The 20,232-nt window shown below is 35.0% G+C and overlaps 1 protein-coding gene across 2 annotated transcripts in view; it reads left to right on the top strand.

The window, feature by feature from the left end:
- The window catches only part of PALS1 (protein associated with LIN7 1, MAGUK p55 family member), a 77,237-nt gene that overhangs the window by 49,273 nt on the left and 7,732 nt on the right, over window positions 1-20,232 (top strand). For both annotated transcript variants that reach the window (XM_068963785.1, XM_068963784.1), the window contains 9 exons: window positions 1,399-1,476; window positions 2,485-2,631; window positions 3,796-3,957; window positions 5,983-6,060; window positions 11,710-11,893; window positions 15,675-15,746; window positions 16,109-16,180; window positions 18,423-18,590; window positions 19,242-19,444. In XM_068963785.1, coding sequence (XP_068819886.1) covers window positions 1,399-1,476; window positions 2,485-2,631; window positions 3,796-3,957; window positions 5,983-6,060; window positions 11,710-11,893; window positions 15,675-15,746; window positions 16,109-16,180; window positions 18,423-18,590; window positions 19,242-19,444 — 1,164 coding nt within the window. The remainder of the gene's footprint in view (window positions 1-1,398; window positions 1,477-2,484; window positions 2,632-3,795; window positions 3,958-5,982; window positions 6,061-11,709; window positions 11,894-15,674; window positions 15,747-16,108; window positions 16,181-18,422; window positions 18,591-19,241; window positions 19,445-20,232) is intronic.

The following is a 20,232-nucleotide window of genomic DNA, read 5'->3' as shown; positions in this document are numbered from 1 at the left end:
TAGATGAAAAAAAAACACTAATAATGTTAGCAAAGATAAAAGCATAAATTATAACAAATTATGTTTATATTATTAAGTATGAAAGTCCTATCACCTGGGTTGTTTGTAAGAAAATAAAAATTGCCAACAGTGACTTACAGATAGCTGAAAAAAGTAGTAATAGTAGGTAAAATTGAAAGTTAGAAATCTACTCCTCAAAAAACTGCCAGCCTCAGATAGTTTTACAAACTCCTTCAAAACATTAGGGAACATATAATCCTTATGTTAAATAAACTTTTCACACATAAATATTGACTATTTCCCATCTCATTGTACTTGGATAATATAATCTAGATACTAAAAACAATAGTAAACCAGTATACTATACTGGTGACTATGTGTATGTGTGTATGACTGTATATATATATACACACACACACATATATATATATATATATATATATATATATATAGGACTTCCCTGGTGGCTCAGAGGTTAAAGCATCTGCCTGCAATGCAGGAGACCTGGGTTTGATCCCTGGGTCAGGAAGATCCCCTGGAGGAGGAAATGGCAACCCACTCCAGTATTCTTGCCTGGAGAATCCCACGGACAGAGGAGCCTGGTGGGCTACAGTCCATGGGGTCACAAAGAGTCGGACACGACTGAGCAACTTCACTTTCACTTTTCATATATATATATATATATATATACACACACACACACACACACAAGTGTATATGTACTTGGTGACTATATTCACCAAGTAGAGGTCAATTCATTTTATGAACATTAATATAGAAATCTTAAAATATGAGTAACTCACATCTAGAAATATATTAAAACAACAATTTACTGTGTGCTAGGTAATGTGCTAAGCAGTTTATATGTATTATCTCAATCTTTTAAGAACCATGAGTAAGGAAACAGGCTAAAAAAAATTCATAATCAAGCAGAGTTTATACTAAGTGGAAGGATTTATTGACTTGAGGAAAATTTTTAATATAATTCATTATAGTATAGTGGTTATTCTGTCACTCTCATATAAATTTATCTTGTTAATCTAACTCTAAAATGTCCTCTCTAATTTAAAATGTAGTTACATAAACATATGATTAAAAATATAAAGTAGCATAACTGTTAGAATAGCTTTTTTCTCATATAGTCATTATTAGTCTATTTTATAATGTATTTGTAGAAATTTTCAAGAAGGAAATCCTTCATTCATAGTCATAAATAAAAATGCTATTGTCAATCATGATAAGATAGAAAATTCTGAGAAAAAACATTTTAAAAATGATAATTCTCTTTAGTGCTTTTCTGTTTTACAAATAGTTTTAACAATTTTAAATCCTCCCCTTTAAAAAAATCTGTACAAATGTCATATTTTCTGTAACCTAGGAATAATCTTTGTTTCTTAGGTACAAACTGTTTTGAAGCCAGTTCACCAGAAGGAAGGACAAGAATTAACTGCTCTGCTGAATGCTCCACATATTCAGGTAGAAAATGGACAGAGCATTATTTTTGTGGTTTTTCCAGCATTCAGTATCACTTTGAATCAGTCTCTTGGACTAACAAAGAGCTCAAATATTATGTAGCCTATTTTGATTGTTGTTGTTGTTGTTCAGTCACTCAGTTGTGTCCAACTCTTTGCAACCCCATGGACTGCAGCAGTCCAGGCTTCTCTGTCCCTCACTCTCTCCCAGAGTTTTCTCAAACTCATGTCCATTGAGTCAGTGATGCCATCCAACCATCTCAGCCTCTGTCATCCCCGTCTCCTCCTGCCTTCTGTCTTTCCCAGCAACAGGGTCTTTTCCAGTGAGTCGCCTGTTTGCATCAGGTGGCCAAATATTGGAGCTTCAGCTTCAGCATCAGTCCTTCCAGTGAATATTCAGGACTGATTTCCTTTAGGGTTGACTGGTTTCATCTTGTTGCTGTCCAGGGGACTCTCAAGAGTCTTCTCTAGCACCACAGTTTGAAGGCATCAGTTCTTCGGTGCTAAGCTTTTTTTTTACTGTCCAGCTCTCATATCCATACATGACTACTGGAAAAACTGTAGCTTTGACTAAAAAACCATAGCTTTGATTGTTTATATCACAAAGTAATTATTGTTGGATTATATACTTTTCTACTTAAAATTAACCACATTATTTTTGAAACAACTTATTTACAAACTTCTCCTTTTTGGTTGTTTTTCTGTAAATTTTAATTATAATGTTGGACTCTTAAAGTGATTCTGTTTTTATGAAGTTTAATAAGCGTTTTAGACTTTCATAACCCATCCCAGAGTATTCCCTAGTGTCACTAACACATGTTAGTTGGCTAAAAAAGATACAGAGCAGCATCTGTACTTCAGTTGGAAAGTTTGGAAACAGATCTGAATATATAATTAATTATACCACTTTTAAATGTTTAATGAGCAGGATACTTTGTACATGATTAGGTTAAAATCTCTATAGAAATAAGTCATGTTGTTACTTTAAATGCTTTGTGTTTCTTTGAAACAGGCACTTTTACTGGCCCATGATAAGGTCGCTGAGCAGGAAATGCAGCTAGAGCCTATTACAGATGAGAGAGTTTATGAAAGCTTTGGCCAATATGGAGGAGAAACTGTAAAAATAGTTCGTATAGAAAAGGCTCGAGATATTCCATTGGTAAGTAAGTGTTCCACACCTCTGATAACGAGATCCTTTCCGAGATCTGTATAATTGAAGACCCTTTACATTTCTGGTAGTTTCTCTCTTTTGAGGCTGATTTTTTAAAATTCTTTTATGTTCTTGCTTATACTCCTTATTAGGCTGAGAAGAATTTGTTCCTCTTTTCTCACCCATAATTTGATGACAAAATAGGTTTTGAAGTAATTGAACAAAGAAGGGACAGGTAATCTGCTTTTTAAAAAAAAAAACAAGTTAGAAATTGTGATCATTTCATTCAATGTAATTGCTAACATACTTCACATATATTTAGAAACATTGTTTAATGTTAATATTTTATAGTTCTTATAGGTAAATGTTTTTTCTCTTAGTCTGCTACTATTACCTTAATTTTGTTCCTTTTTATTTTCAGAGAAATATTCTTGAATCCTAAGGTCTTAAATTTTCTTGCATAACATGGTACATGAAATAGGGACTGTATTTTATTAAAAGGTAGTTTATGTGATGAAGTTTTATTCCCCACCAAAAAAAAAAAGAAATTGGGAAAGTTATGACAAATTTTTAAAATAAAGATTCAGGAGAAAAGTATTACAAACTGTCTACTTTTAAGCTTTATTCAGATTTCCATTTTTTGACTATATATTTCAGTTGTGCTTCTGATTTATATCATAAATATTTAATACATTTTAATGTGAATTGGATACAGCTATAGTATTTAATATTTTGATTATTAACCAGATTAGTATTCATCGTTTCATGATATTTTGAATTTAAAAAGATTTTCAGTTACAAGTCATGTTCTACTAATCTACATGTTCAACTAATTGTATAAAAATATAGTATAACCATTTGAATAGCATCTACCATATAAAGAACAAATTTGATTATAGGCTTTCACTTTATTTTTGAGCAAGTGCATTTTTATGCTGTTGTATGCTTCAAAAGTCTGATTTTAGAATTTTAACAAATAGAATGCTTCCTAAAGCAGAAAATGTGGAGGAAATGATCAGCTTTCAGACTTATTGCCATGGTTACTGTATGTAAATAAATTTTTTTCTCCAGATAAATGAAGGCTAATATTGTTAACTAGAAAAGAAAGAATTTTAAAATGAGGAAATAAAAATGCATTTTTTTAAAAAATTGACTTGATTTTTTTTTTTTTAGGGTGCTACAGTTCGTAATGAAATGGATTCTGTTATCATTAGTCGGATAGTTAAAGGGGGTGCTGCAGAAAAAAGTGGTCTATTACATGAAGGAGATGAAGTTCTGGAAATTAATGGCATTGAAATTCGAGGGAAAGATGTCAATGAGGTTTTTGACTTGTTGGTAAGTTGACAAGGGTAGAAGAATAATTGATACAGTCTCAAAAATTGTTTCCTTCAGTAGACTTCAGAATAAAATATTTTAAAAGCATTTTAAAAATAAGATATCTACATAATTTCTAGCATAATTTTCACATATTATTTCCATAATATTTACTAGGAGCATTTTATTCTTGCGGGGACATTACCAAGTTTATTTATACTGTTAGGTGCGTTTTATTTGCCTCTGAAATCACTAATAGTAACTCATTAAATCATTCAAAATATATGTATTAAGTGCCTCCTATGTGCTAGCTGCTAGAGAAACAGTAACAAAACAGAGTTCATACCCTCATGATTTTTTTGTTCATTTTCTTTATTATCTACAATTGATTGTTGTTTTTTTAACAGTATTAGATAATAACAATGGTATAGCTCTGCACTGTTCACTATAATAGCCATTAGCTACATGTGCTAGTTATTTCTATTTAAGTAAAATTTAAAATTTAGTTCCTCATTCATGTGTGCATGCTAAGTTGCCTCAGTCATGTCCATCTCTTTGCAACCCTATGAGCCATAGCCTGCCAGGCTCCTCTGTCATGGAATTCTCCAGGCAAAAATACTGGAGTGGGTTGCTGTGCCCTCCTCCAGGGATCTAACCCACATCTCTTACATCTACCTGCATTGGCAGGTGGGTTCTTAAACACACTAACACCACCTGTGAAGCTCTCAGTAACTGCATTTCAGGTGTTCAAGAGCAGTGTGTTACTAATGGTTATCATATTATGGTGTAGATGAAGGAACATGGCATTCTGCAATTCCAGTCCACTGATCAGAATTCTGTCATCTCAGAAAGTTCTGTTAGACTGCTAGTATAATCAGGAAGCAATTTAGAGTCAACTTTTGAGGGCAGTTTATGATCACCTCATATATACTCATCAACCACATTTATAGTCTTATTTACTTAATATCAGTTGTTATATTAGAATTTCTATCTGCGGACATCGGTTGTCAGATTTAGAAAACATCCTCCCATTCTTATTTTTGCCCAGTCCCATTCATTGCTTTGGTAGCACAAAGTGCCATTGGTTATTGTTCTTAGATCTTGTTTTATTGGCTGCCGTCTCTAGATTGAGTACTGTTTCTGTACCATTCCCTACTATGTCAGGAGCATAAGTGTGATTTCTATCTAGGCTGGACAAGGCAGGCAGTGGTGTACAGTTGTCCCTTGATATCCAAGGGGAATTGGTCCCAGGGCCCCCCACGGGTACCAAAATCCATGGATGCTCACGTCCCTTACATAAAATGGCATGGTATTTGAATATAACCTACACACATTCTCTAGTATATTTTAAATAATCTCTGGATTGCATATAATACCTAATACAATATAAATGCTATGTAAGTAGTTGTCTGCAGATGGCAAAAACAAGTTCTGCTTTTTAGAATTTTCTGGAATTTTTTTTTCATCTTCAATTCGTTGAATTCACAGATATGGAACCCATGAATATGGAGGGCTAACTGTACTGGAAAATAATAAAGAACCTAGCAGTAAGACTATGTACAGTTAAAATATAGAATGAATGACAGAGACAAAGCATCTAGGAAGTAAGAATATTTGTATTTTTGCATCACTTTTCTAATCCTAGTGACAATTACCATTTCAGATTCTACTGTACTAAAATCAATGTATGGCAGAATAGATAAGCCAGAAGTACTGTAATATCTTCCAGCCCTTCATTGTGGAATCGTCCTAAACTTAAACTGAATGGAAACCAAAAACCCAAGACTTAAGGGCCAAGTGGCTTTCCCCAGTGGACCAGAGGACCAAAATTGTTGCATGCCATATGCCTGGGTAGCTCTAATGTAGTGGAGTCCACAAAAGGGGTAATTTGTGCTTCCTGATAAAATGGGATTCATTTTTACCAGTTTCTTTTTTAAGTCTCCTTGAGGTTCTGGTATAGTCCAGATTAGGAATTGTTGATCATAAGATCATGCCATGATTTTCATAAGTACAGCTTTTTAAAATAATGTGCTTTTTCTGTTGCAGTCTGATATGCATGGTACTTTGACATTTGTTCTGATTCCCAGTCAACAGATCAAGCCACCTCCTGCCAAAGAAACAGTAGTAAGTGATTTTTTTTAATGCTCCTTATTTTATGGTGGCTACTGTTTACATTTTTCTTAATTAATAAACTTTATTTTTTGAGAGTAGTTATAGGTTCACAGCAAAATTGAGCAGAAAGTATAGAGTTCCCACATAATTCCTGCCCCACACATGCACAGCCTCCTTGCTGTCAACATCCCACATCAGAATGGTGTATCTGTTACATTAGAGAATTTATGGTTTCATTGTTACCCAGATTCGTAGTTTATTTTAGGATTCACTTTTGGTGTTGTACAATCTATGAATTTTGACAAATGTATAAGTACATGTATCTACCATCATAACCTACAGAATAGTTTCATTGCCCTATAAATCCTCTATGTTCTGCTTATTCATCACTTCCTCCCCGCTTGATCCATGACAACCACACTGTCTTGACTGTCTGGTTGTAACTGTTGCTTCTTGACCTGCCTATGATTTCTCAGGAGGCAGGTAAAGTGGTCTGGTATTCCCATCTCTTGAAGAATTTTCCAGTTTGTTGTGATCCACACAATCAAAGGCTTTGGCATTGTCAATGAAGCAGAAGTAGATGTTCTTCTTGAATTCTCTTGCTTTTTTTATGATTCAGTAGATGTTGGCAATTTGATCTCTGGTTCCTCTGCCTTTTCTAAATCCAGCTTGAACATGTGAAAGTTCACGGTTCACATACTATTGAAGCCTAGCTTGGAGAATTTTGAGCATTACTTTGCTAGTGTGTGAGATAAGTGTAATTGTGCGGTAGTTTGAACATTCTTTGGAATTGCCTGTGTGGGATCTTAGCTCGCTGACCAGGGATTGAACCTGCACCTACTGTATTGGAAGGCAAAGTCTTAACCATCAGACCACCAGGAAAATCCCCTCTTCTCCCTATAGGAGACTTAATAACTCTCTAAAGACTGGGAGCGTGACTGAAGTCTCTTGATTTTGGGAATCTGGGATGGGAGGATAGAAATGTAGTTTTAGGGGAATTTAAAGACTTAGTAGAATACTAAAATCATAGTTTAGGGATACAAAGCATAGAATTAGCCACTATCCCAGTAGTATTAATAATTGAAATATTAAGGGTCCCAAATAGTTTTTTTCCTTACAATGAATATCTGCTTGATACCATTTGTGTACTAGGCACTGTGCAAATAAATGCTCACTTTATAGTAATAAACATGTTTGGGGTAAATATAGTTTGGTGTAAATGTTGAGATGGAAATCAGTGAATATAAACACTGAGAATAAAAAAAGAGGTGTGGGATTGATTATATAAGGTTGGCAGGAAAGGCCTGCAGGAGAAGGCAATGTGAAGCTGACACCTGGTAGGATGAGATGAAGCCAAGCCTGTTAACTTCCAGAACTTTCAGGTATAACTTCCAAAGAACTTTGTGTTTGGAAAACCCGTGGGAGTGGAGCCAAGTGAGGGAGTAGAAAGGTGGGGAGAGAATTCTGAGATGAGGCTTGAGAGGTAGGTAGGGCCAGGTCAAGAAGGTCTTGGCCATGGCAGGGAGTTTGGATTTCAAATACAGTAACATCTGATTTGTGTTTAGAAACAAAACTACTCTGGCTGCTGGGTAGAAATTGGATTAGTAGAGCCAATAATGGAAGCAAGGAGATTTAGGAAAGTGTTGCTGAAGCCAATATAAAGTATGATGATGGCTTAAATTTCTGTGATAGCAGTGGCAGTGGAGAAAATTATGCAGGCTGTGTTCTGGAAGTAGCATTGACAGGACCTTTTAATGAATGTGAAGAGTAATGGATAGGCAAGAAGCAAATATGCTTCAACAACTGGATGAATAGTGGTATTGCTTACTGAAGGGCGATGTGGAGGAAAAACTGGTTTGGGGAGAAAAATAAAGAGGAGATACCTGAGAGGGATTCAGGTGTAGATACCAAATACATAGAATTAAATACGTTGTTGAATTGCTAAGTCATGTCTGATTCTTTTGCGACCCCATAGACTGTAGCGTGCCAGGTTTTTCTGTCCATAGGATTTCTCAGGCAAGAATACTAGAGTGGGTTGCCACTTCCTTCTCCAGGGAATCATCCTGACCCAGGGATTGAACTGGCATCTCCTGCATTAGCAGACGGATTCTTTACCACTGAGCTGTCATTCTGGAATTCTACAGAGAGATCTAGGCTGTAGTTGTATTTATTGTGGGGAGATCAGGTCAAGGGAGCAGTCTGTCTATATATACTTCATGTGTTTGCAAGAAATTCTAAAGATTTTAAAAAATGATAGGTTAAGGATTATTCACAGCCTATGAAGATAATTGGGTTGAAAGAAAAGATTGAGAACCACATACCATCGAATATACTTTTCTCTTAAAAGTATAGAATGTATTATATAATTTTCACCTTAATTTTTTTCTCATTTGGAAGAAGATCTTAAGTTTTATAATGCAGTAAAATGTTGATAAATATATATTTTATCAGATGATGAAAAAATATTAATAATTTCAGTGAACAGTATGGACAGTGAACAAGTGGACATCTCTTTTCAGGTTCATACATTTGCTTTATTAAGTTTGCTGTTGCTCTAAGGTTCATATTTTTGTCTGCCTACTACTAAACATCAGTTGGATACCCACAGATACCCCAAATTTCTCCTGTTAAATATGGACAAGAAGAAGTAAAGATATTCCTTCTTGGGCTTCTCTGGTGGTCTGTCCACTGGTTAGGAATCCACCTTGCAATGCAGGGATCACCGGTTTGATCTCTAGTCAGGGAAGATCCCACAGCTGCAAGGCAGCTGAGCCCACAAGCCCTAGAGCTCATCCTCCAGAAGAGAAACCACCACAATGAGACGCCCTCGAGCTGCAGTAACCCCCATTTGCTGCAACTAGAGAAAGGCCCAGTGCAGCCATAAATAATAAATTATTTTAAAAACTATTCTTTCTTGAATGGGTGTCAGAGAGGAGAAATCTTAGAATGAAGAGGAGGAATTTTAAAACTGTTGCTTGCCATTGCAAAGGCTCTTCCTGATGCTGCCCTTGGTATTTATTTATTTTTTACTTTGTTGGGTCTCTGTTGCTGCACTGGCTTTCCTCTAGTTGTGGTGTCCAGGCTTCTCATCGTGGTAGCTTCTATTGTTGTGGAACATGGGCTTTAGGACAAGCAGGCTTCACTAGTTGGGGGCTCTGGGGCTCCAGAGCACAGGCTCAGTAGTTGTGGCGCTTGGGCTTAGCTGCTCCAAGGAATGTGGGGTCTCCCCAGACGAAGGATCCAACCTACATGGGCAGGTGGATTCTTAACCGCTGAGCCACCAGCGAGGCAAAGAGAAAAATGTTGGGCTGGAAGATAATTGTGTCTGAACAACCCTGTAATTTAAAATTTAAACAAATGATTTTGTTTGAATTAGAAACCAAACGTTGTTTTGATCAGATATACTGTACTGATGCTACTGCATGGTGAAGCCCTGGAGCTTTCCTGTAGGGGTCAGAGTCTCTCCTTCATTTAAAAAGGACTGTTTTCCTTTGTATGGGAAAGGGAAAAAAGTAGCCACTACCCTGAACTGAAGAGGTAAGATTGCTGGACATAACTTCTACAACTGATAAGAATTGCAGTGGAATGCCTGTGGGCATACTTAAGGGATAGTGCAGGTTCAGTTCCAGATCACTGAAATAAAATGAGTCATACAAAATTTTTGGTTTCCTATTGCATGTAAAAGTTATAATTACATTTTTCTGTAGTTTGCAAAGAGTACAATTGCATTGTGTCTAAACAAACAATATATATACACTCATTTAAAAATACTTTATTGCTTAAAAATGCTAACCTTCATCTGACAACACAAGGTTGCCACAGACCTTCAATTTACGTATATATATGTATATATCTGAAAAATGCAATAAAGTGAAACAATAAAATACATGCCTATATATAGATAGAAGTCACAAAAAAGTCACATAGTATGTGTTAAGGCAGTACTCAGACTTTAACTCAGTCAGTTGGTTAATTTCTCTGATGTGAAATAAACTTTGCTCTCAGTTTTAGAGTACATTTTAAACAGCACTAAATAAACTTGTCACATAAACAAAGCATGTCCTCTCTTCTCCTCTTCCAGTCAACACAACGAGGGGCCTCATTCCAAACCAAAAAAATTCCGAATGGTCAAGGGGTGAGACCTAAGCAAGAGTAGAGAGAAAAACATCTCTGGGTGATTTTGTCTGCCTCTGGCAAAGATCATAGACTTAGATATAGCATCTTCACTGGCCTATTTAGTTTCCCTCAGGATAGTAATTCCCTAAGATTTAGGGTACATCTTAAATGACATGTATGTAGCAATTATCCAAGGAACCTAAATGAACCTAAATGAATTAAAATACAGAATCTGAAAGTTTGAGATGTGGTATAAGAAAGTCAGTATTTTAATAAACATCCTATTAAGTGTTCTGAGCAAAACACTTTGAAAACAGCTTGCTGGGTATTGATTTCAGAAAGTGATTTGATAAAATCATCCATCAAGCTGACAAGAAGTCTGATTTCATAGATCTCTGAAAAGCTTGATAATAAAATGAACTCTCCACCACAATAAATGATGCCTATAGTTTCATATTTAGATTTCCAAGATTGTTTAGCTAAAAAGCAACAATTTAAACATATATGGAAGCATTATTGATTAATAGGAATAGTACAAGCAGAGATTTTATTTTATCCTATATATTATATGTTTCTCATGCCAAGATTGTAAAATTGTATGTATAATCTTTTTACCCAGTCTCTCAGCTGTGTTTTGACTTACTACTACCCTATATAACACTAAAATTCAATTTTATCAGATTTCATATAATCTGCAGATTTTGGAAATGCCACATGCCACTTGACCAGGTTGGATAAAAATTTCAGATAGAGGAATTAAGGAGAATATTGATTCCTTTATACCTTTTAAGGAGTAAGAATACTTTGTTATAACTTACAGAAGTATATTGGAGAAAATACTGTAGGAAATAATTGAGCTTTTAATAAGATTCATGTGAATTCTTACCTATTTTTAGTTCTGAGAGCATAGCAGGTTTTAGATATGCAAAGCACAGTTAGCAAAAATTTTAGCTTGTAGCACTAACAATATTTCAATGCCTACATACAGAACATGATAGGAATTGGTTATAAACTTGATTTAGATAGTTTTAGCAGTTTGGGGCCTAGACATAGTCCTTTAGGATAGACTCTGAGCGATTAAGGCACAGTCACACTGATAGTGTGGTCAAGAAGAGATGATGGCACCAGGGAAGCTGACACTCACCTGCTTAGATGACAGATGTGGAGAGGTTTACAGTTTACCTTTCCTGGTAACAGTGGTTTAGAAATTACATACCTTACTGCAGTCATTGTTTTCACAAGTCAGGGGTGGAGAGGGAGGGACTCTCTATTTCATTCCTTCTGCTTCTGTCAAACTTTCAAGGCCTGTTGGCATCTCAGCTTGTTAGCAGTAACTGTGCAGTGTTTTGCATTCTCTTGCACGTTTGCAATCAACAGGACTGTCTTAATTGAAGAAAACAGATGAGTCTGAAAAAAATTCTACCGTGATTTGTTTTCAACTTGTAATACCTTTGTGCTGATGAAAAATTATAACACTCACATTTATGCTAAACATTGTGTTGCCATTTCATTATTGTCCTTACTTTTACTCTTTTTATTGTTTAGATCCACGTAAAGGCTCATTTTGACTACGACCCCTCAGATGACCCTTATGTTCCATGTCGAGAGTTAGGTCTGTCTTTTCAAAAAGGGGATATACTTCATGTAATCAGTCAAGAAGATCCAAATTGGTGGCAAGCCTACAGGGAAGGAGATGAAGATAATCAGCCTCTAGCTGGGCTCGTTCCAGGTAAAAGACAGTATGGTAGAAAGTACAAAGTTTAAAAACACATTTAAAATACAGATCTTCAAAGGGAAAAACTCACTTTTTTATGCCTTTTAAAAAACGATGTAGTTACTTTTTCATTTTGTTTGTAATATAAGTATCTTGGATTAAGTCTAACCAGTTTGTTGGGCTTTAGAATGGGATTATCATATAATCTCATCAACCACTCCCATTTGTCCTACTGTTCACTGTAGGTGCATTGAAATTAAACCTGTTTTCAAGGCAACAAAAATAGTATTGAACAATAAAAACATCAAGGCAACAAAACCTATACTGTAGCAGGAGATTATCATCAACTGGGGTATCATACTTGATATCTAGATAGGAATTTGTTAGAGATGTGTGACTTTATTCAGAATCAAAAGAGTAAGTGCTCAATTTATCTCTTCTAAGATATCTTGGGGTAGAAATAAGATGCATCTATCTTTAGATCAAAGAAAACGCTCTAATTTAGACTATACTAAAATAAAACTAGCTCATATTGGACATTAAGATTATTACAGAAACATATTTCTTGTGAAGATGATACTTAATGGAATGAGATATGTAGATGTAATTTTTCCTACAGATTGTTTCTACAGTTGTCAGGACGGTATGACAGAATGAGGGAAATAGAACCAAGGGAAGTATAATAAGATATTTAATATGTAAATTATTAAAATTATTTTGTTATTTTTTCTAGATCTGTTATAGTCACATACTTTTAAAAAATTTTAATGCTCTTAAAGGTTTCCGTATAGCCATAGTTACTTGTTTTATCTAGAAACACAATCAGTCTGTACAGTTACTGGAGATAACCTGATTTTCCTTAATGCTTTTTATGTGTCTCAAACTCAATATTAAGCTTTTTTGCTTGTGGTCTTATAAAATGCACTAAGTTCAACAGAATATTCCAACATAGATGGAATTTGGTTATTGATTTTTTTTTAAGAATCTCTGGCCTGAATTGGAAAGAATTAGATATAACAATTAAGTATAAAAGTAGAACTCTTAATTCAGAATTTTCTAACTAAAACCACTTTTATCCTTCAGAAAAAATATACTTGATTCTAAGGTAAATCTCTGAAAATAAGATGAAAATCAGAAACCGTGAAAGCGAAATCATAATCCTAAGAGGAACAACATAATAGGTTTTTCATTTATTTCTATCATGGGTAGCTTAATGTAGAAGTGAAAAATCTTTAAAACATACACATACATACAAAGAAGGAGAGGAATTCAACACAGTAAATGTAAGAGAATATATTGAATGGTGTCTTTGAATCAAAAACTGATGAATTTTATGTAATTTTGGAAAGATAACTCTTAATTATTTGCAATAATTCAAATGATCAGAACCATTAATAAGATCCAGCACAGTACTTTCCACACCAGTTCAGTTCAGTCGCTCAGTTGTGTCCAGCTCTTTGTGACACCATGAATTGCAGCACACCAGGCCTCCCTGACCATCACGAACTCCTGGAGTTTACTCAAACTCATGTGCATCGAGTTGGTGATGCCATCCAGCCATCTCATCCTCGGTCATCCCCTTCTCCTCCTGCCCCCAATCCCTCGCAGCATCAGAGTCTTTTCCAATGAGTCAACTCTTCGCATGAGGTGGCCAGAGTATTGGAGTTTCAGCTTTATCATAAGTCCTTCCAATGAACACCCAGGACCGATCTCCTTTAGAATGGACTGGTTGGATCTCCTTGCAGTTCAAGGGACTCTCAAGAGTCTTCTCCAACACCACAGTTCAAAAGCATTAATTCTTTGGCACTCAGATTTCTTCACTGTCCAGCTCTCACATCCATACATGACTGCTGGAAAAACCATAGCTTTGACTAGATGGACCTTTGTTGGCAAAGTATGCTATCTAGGCTGGTCATAATTTCCTTCCAAGGAGTAAGCGTCTTTTAATTTCATGGCTGCAATCACCATCTGCAGTGATTTTGGAGCCCGCCCCCCAACCCCCGCCAAAAAAAAAAATTGACACTGTTTCCTCATCTATTTCCCATGGAGTGATGAGACCAGATGCCATGATCTTCGTTTTCTGAATGTTGAGCTTTAAGCCTACTTTTTCACTCTCCTCTTTCACTTTCATCAAGAGGCTTTTTAGTTCCTCTTCACTTTCTGCCATAAGGGTGGTGTCATCTGCATATCTGAGGTTATTGATATTTTTCCCAGCAATCTTGATTCCAGCTTGTGTTTCTTCCAGCCCAGCGTTTCTCGTGATGTACTCTGCATAGAAGTTAAATAAGTAGGGTGACAATATACAGCCTTGACGTACTCCTTTTCCTGTTTGGAACCAGTCTGTTGTTCCATGTCCAGTTCTAACTGTTGCTTCCTGACCTGCATACAGATTTCTCAAGAGGCAGGTCAGGTGGTCTGGTATTCCCATCTCTTCAGAATTTTCCACACTTTCTTGTGATCCACACAGTCAAAAGCTTTGGCATAGTCAATAAAGCAGAAATAGATGTTTTTCTGGACTTCTCTTGCTTTTTCCATGATCCAGCAGATGTTGGCAATTTGATCTCTGGTTCCTCTGCCTTTTCTAAAACCAGCTTGAACATCTGGAAGTTCACGGTTCACATATTGCTGAAGCCTGGCTTTGAGAATTCTGAGCATTACTTTACTAGTGTGTGAGATGAGTGCAATTGTGCGTTTGTTTGAGCATTCTTTGGCATTGCCTGCCTTTGGGATTGGAATGAAAACAGACCTTTTCCAGTCCTGTGGCCACTGCTGAGTTTTCCAAATTTGCTGGCATACTGAGTGCAGCACTTTCACAGTGTCATCTCTCAGGATTTGAAACACCTCAGCTGGGATTCCATCACCTCCATTAGCTTTGTTCATAATGATGGTTTCTAAGGCCCACTTGACTTCACATTCCATATCTGGCTGTAGCTTGAGTGATCACACCATCGTGATTATCCTGGTCATGAAGATCTTTTTTGTACAGTTCTGTGTATTCTTGCCACCTCTTCTTAATATCTTCTGCTTCTGTTAGGTCCCTACCATTTCTGTCCTTTATTGAGCCCATCTTTGCATGAAATGTTCCCTTGGTATCTCTAATTTTCTTGAAGAGATCTCTAGTCTTTCCCATTCTATTGTTTTCCTCTATTTCTTTGCATTGATCGCGGAGGAATGCTTTCTTAGATGCTAAATGGAAAGCTTTGTAAATACTGAGCTGTTAAAACTTCTAGCCTTTGTTTATTATTTATCTTTTTAAATACATGATATAAAAATAATACATTTGAATAAGTTCTAATGAGGTGGATGAAACTGGAGCCTATTATACAGAGTGAAGTAAGCCAGAAAGAAAAACACCAATACAGTATACTAACGCATATATATGGAATTTAGAAAGATGGTAATGATAACCCTGTATGTGAGACAGCAAAAGAGACACAGATGTATAGAACAGTCTTTTGGACTCTGTGGGAGAGGGAGAGGGTGGGATGATTTGGGAGAATGGCATTGAAACATGTATAATATCATATATGAAACAAATAAAGGGAAAAAAAAAGGTAAATACATGATATGTAGTCTAGTAATACATGTCCTAGGATTGAGTGAGAGCCACATTGGAACTTAACACCTTAAACATTTGGAGCTTATAATCATAGTTGACATTCTCTCACGTAGTGGCAGGAGGATTCAGAAGGGACTGTAAATGAACAGTTACTTCTGGTGTTGTCCCTTAATTAAAGAAAAAAAAAATTCATCTATTCTTTTGTCTATTTCACTCTTTTTCCTCTCTATTTATTAGGGAAAAGCTTTCAGCAGCAAAGGGAAGCCATGAAGCAAACCATAGAAGAAGATAAGGAACCAGAAAAATCAGGTTGGACTCTTATATTTGACATTAATGAGAGGTTTCTTGGGTTTCCATCTGGAATCAGGTTTAAATTTGTATATCAGAACTGTCAGGGAAGATGTATTCATGGCAAGATGGGTGTGAGAAGCAAAGCTGCTTATCTTAGGACTGTTAAGATAGGACAGGATTTAAGTATTAAAGATTATCTGTCTATAATGTGAGATTAATGGAAAACCTGAACTATTTCCCTGAAAAATAGTTATTCTGTGAACAATATAATACACGTCTGTGAATTTAAATTTAAAACTAGAGTTCTTCGATTTGAAATACATAGCTTTATTCAGGGAAACAAATACCCCATTTATACTTACGTTTCTGACTGTCAACAGGAAAACTATGGTGTGCAAAGAAGAATAAAAAGAAGAGGAAAAAGGTTTTATATAATGCCAATAAAAATGATGGTAAGTTCCACTCTCAGATATAGCCATATTTATATCCAAAAGAGGTCCATGTCTAACGTTAACATTTGAAAGAAATTAAATGATATTTTTAGGGAATTTTACTTATGGTCCTGGCCTCTTAATGTAACATACATGTGTATTTAGTAAAGTCATTTAGCAGAAATTATTTTCTTCTAGAAACCTGTTGAATAATGCAGAATTTTGAAATCTAAGAAAAAGTAATTTAAAAATTAAAAGTATGATGTAGCTGTATAGTGTTGTATTGATAGTTTTCTCGTAAATGTTTTTCCTATGTAAACTCTTCATTTGCAGAGTTAATACTTGTTCCTAACAAATTCCAACAATTAGATGTATTTTCAGTAGAAAATGAACATTTTGCCTATTGTAACTCATCTCACCTAGGCAACCCATTCCATGGAGTCTGCTGGCTGAGTCAGGCACACAGGAGAGTGTTTTGGTTTTATTTATTGTTAGTGTTAAAAGTTTTTCAAGTTTTAGCTTCTTTTAAAATCAAAAGTTCTGATAACACTGGGCTTATATTCCTGTTTGTCAGCAGCCTACTGAACCTGAATGATGGCTGTTGCGTTTTTAGTGGACCCCTATCTATTTCAACAGTCTCCACCACATCCAATTTTTTATAAACCCAGCCTGATACATTGCTTTCATTACCTTCTTGATTGGTCTTTATGGGCTTTGGAATTAGCTACCCCTTCTTTAATTTGCATTAGAAACAAGCCAAATAATAAAGCAAAGGAACTCTGTAACTTCCCACAGTTTATAAGGCTTATTTTTATTCTCTCAGTACCTTAAAAATTTTTGGCAGCATAAATGAAACTAATGAAAACGTTATAGATTATTGAAAACTTTGATATAAACTAAACCTGAGATTCTACCTACTATAATAAATTTTGTTTTCAAATTAAACATCCATAATGCTAATTGATAGGTTATGTAACTAAGAATATTTATTGGATTTATAATTCTTTTCTCTATACTTGAGTAAGTGATTAATATCTCTGTTTCTTTATCCTTTGAAACACACTGGAGTTAACTGGTTCAGCTCTAAAAGCTATTTTACTGTAGGAAATTTGCAAATCTAAGTCTAAATCTAATTTGTTATTAGAATTAATTTTTTATTAATGATAATTATAATTTGTAATAACTATTCCATTCAAGGGGAAATAGCCTTCATCCATTTCATTCTCAAAATAAATTCTGTGAGATGACAGATTAGTAAGTTCAAGTTCAGATATGAAAGTCACCTGTTTAAGTTCTTACAGCTAATACATAGTTGAGTTGGAATTTAAACAAGTAAAGTTTGGGTTCCTACTCTGTGCTCTGTGTTAATCACTGACAAGCTTAGGATGGTCCCCTCTTCTTGGAACTTATAGCTGACAGTCTGACTACACATGTGACTCTTACCTAGTCAGGTGAAGTGATGAGAGTGAGCAGATGACAGGTCACTAGTTGTCTGCCTTTGTTCTTACCACATGACAACTCTGATTTCATCTGATTACAGCTTTAGGAATGTTAATGTACCAGTTATAATTTATACCTCTTCTTGAATCATGATCACAGGTTAGTTTTAGTATTCCAGAATAAAGTAAACATAAATGTAGGAAGTTGGATAGCATAGGTATGCTATGTTTTCAAGTTATATAATCAAAGAAAAGTATTCCAGCATTCTCTGTTAACACCAGGCACAGCACTATTTGTAAATGCTTATCTGTGCCAGGTATTGTTTTCAGCATACACATTTTCTGCTCCTTAAACCAACCCTCAAATTAAAATATTGGTATCCCCCAGTTTATAAAAATGACAGCTATTATTCTCATTAGTTTATACCTTAGTGCCTCACTCTGTCAAAATATTGTCTGCAAACTAGCTATTTTATATGAACCAGTACAATTATATTAAACACTCAAACACTGTGTGAAACAAGAGAAGCAGTAATCATTTCTAGAAGGAGTAATACACTATTTATTTTCATAATATCCTGCTAAGGATATAATGACATGAGAAAATACTTATGATATAATGCTACCCAGTTATTACTTTCTTGATCTCAAAAGTTGTGTTTTTAACCATGATAACTTGTGCTGTTTTCCAATTTTTTGGAAGAATTATGAGTATATATAAATATACCTTTATATATTTATATAAATATGTTTATATATAAATATATCTTTATTATACAGCAGTAATTCTGTCTGAAGGGCTTAATTTTTCCTTTTTTTCAAAGATTATGACAATGAAGAGATCTTAACTTATGAGGAAATGTCACTTTATCATCAGCCAGCAAATAGGAAAAGACCTATCATTTTGATTGGTCCACAAAACTGTGGCCAGAATGAATTGCGTCAGAGGCTCATGAACAAAGAGAAAGACCGCTTTGCATCTGCAGTTCCTCGTAAGTTTGGATCCATTCCCGTTTTCCTGTGAATTTCAGCTTACCTCTGTAGAACCTAATTGTGTAGGGGAAGTTTTCACCCATTTCCTCGAACAGTGATGTCCAAGAAATAGGAACTTTGTTTTTACCAAATCTTTGGAGAATTTGCTACTAAAGATAGTCATTCTTGAGTACCATTTTTCTGAGAGTATGGTACTAATTACTTTCTATAAATGAATTTCAATTTTGGCTTCTTACAATTCACTGTTCAGTATGGAATCAGCTCCTGGTTTTTTTAACTGATGCAGAAGATAGAACTTTAGACCTAATCTCTGAGCATAGAATTTCTGTTTAAACGTTGTATAGTACCTAATCTTATGGAAAAATTGAGTGATAATGTTTTAAATAAAATGCAAAATGAAGTAATTTAGAGTGTGAGTATAAAACATACTAAATGTAACTGTTACTAAGATACTAACACCACAGTTTTGTTTACTTCTCAATCTAGAAATAAAACCAGTCAATGTTAAAACACGCGGGGGTCTAACATTTCCTTAATTCATTAGTTTTTAATTTGTATTACAAAATAAAATTGTTTTCTGACTAGCAGAATTATTCCTCGCCCTTGCTCTGATCTGTGCTTACTAATTTTGCCTGATTTTGTTTGCCTAGATACAACTCGGAATCGGCGAGACCATGAAGTAGCTGGTAGAGATTACCACTTTGTTTCACGGCAGGCGTTTGAGGCAGACATAGCAGCTGGAAAATTCATTGAGCATGGTGAATTTGAGAAAAATTTGTATGGAACCAGTATAGATTCTGTACGCCAAGTGATCAACTCGGGCAAAATATGTCTTTTAAGTCTTCGTACACAGGTAGAACTCTTTTGGTTTAGAGTGTTGAACTTGAATTTTGGTCCAAGAATCACAGGACCTAATTAACTTCTCATACAGATTTTTCACACTGATTCTTTACATGAACTCAGGTTGCTAAATCACTTTAAATTTCCTCAGAGTGGAAAATACATGTATTACATACTTGCCTATATATAAATGTACATATTTTCAGAAACTTAAAATATAGTAACTGTTGTGCTGGTAGTACTTTAGTATTTTAAGGTTATAAAAGAATTTTCCTTTCCCATATGAGAAAAATTAGAATAATGAGAGGTCATTTTTATGGTTTTAAATGCCATTGTTCAAGTATTAGTACTGTAATGAGTGGTTGGTTGTAGCTAATGAAACAGCCATTGCTTTCCGTTATCTGTCATACAAAGCAAAACCTTCAAAAATTACTGACAGTTGATTTTTAGATTTCTGTTTAAAATAATTTTAGAAATTTTGTATTTTTAAGATCGTGTTTTTGTGTTTTTTTCCTTGATTGTACAGCTTTAGCATAAAACTTTCCTTAATGTGGTGGAATCTACTCTGTATGTCAACTCCGGAGATACAGGCAGTGGTTATTAAAGAGATGTATATGAGAAAAATTGACTCCAAAATGGCTTTCCTGAAATAGTAATTAGGTTTTCTTTCTTTTAGTCTTTGCTATTCAGTTATAAACATTAGATTTAAGAAAAGCATCCATGTTTTTATTTTTACTAAATTCCTTAAGAATTCTTTATTTTGGCCAGCAGAATTACCAAAGAACTTAAAAGTAGTTAAGC

The sequence above is a fragment of the Capricornis sumatraensis genome, chromosome 2, assembly GCF_032405125.1.
Source record: "Capricornis sumatraensis isolate serow.1 chromosome 2, serow.2, whole genome shotgun sequence".
In the NCBI taxonomy this organism is placed as follows: domain Eukaryota; kingdom Metazoa; phylum Chordata; class Mammalia; order Artiodactyla; family Bovidae; genus Capricornis; species Capricornis sumatraensis.
Note: the sequence above shows the minus strand (reverse complement) of the source record. Positions and strands in the feature narration are given on the sequence as shown.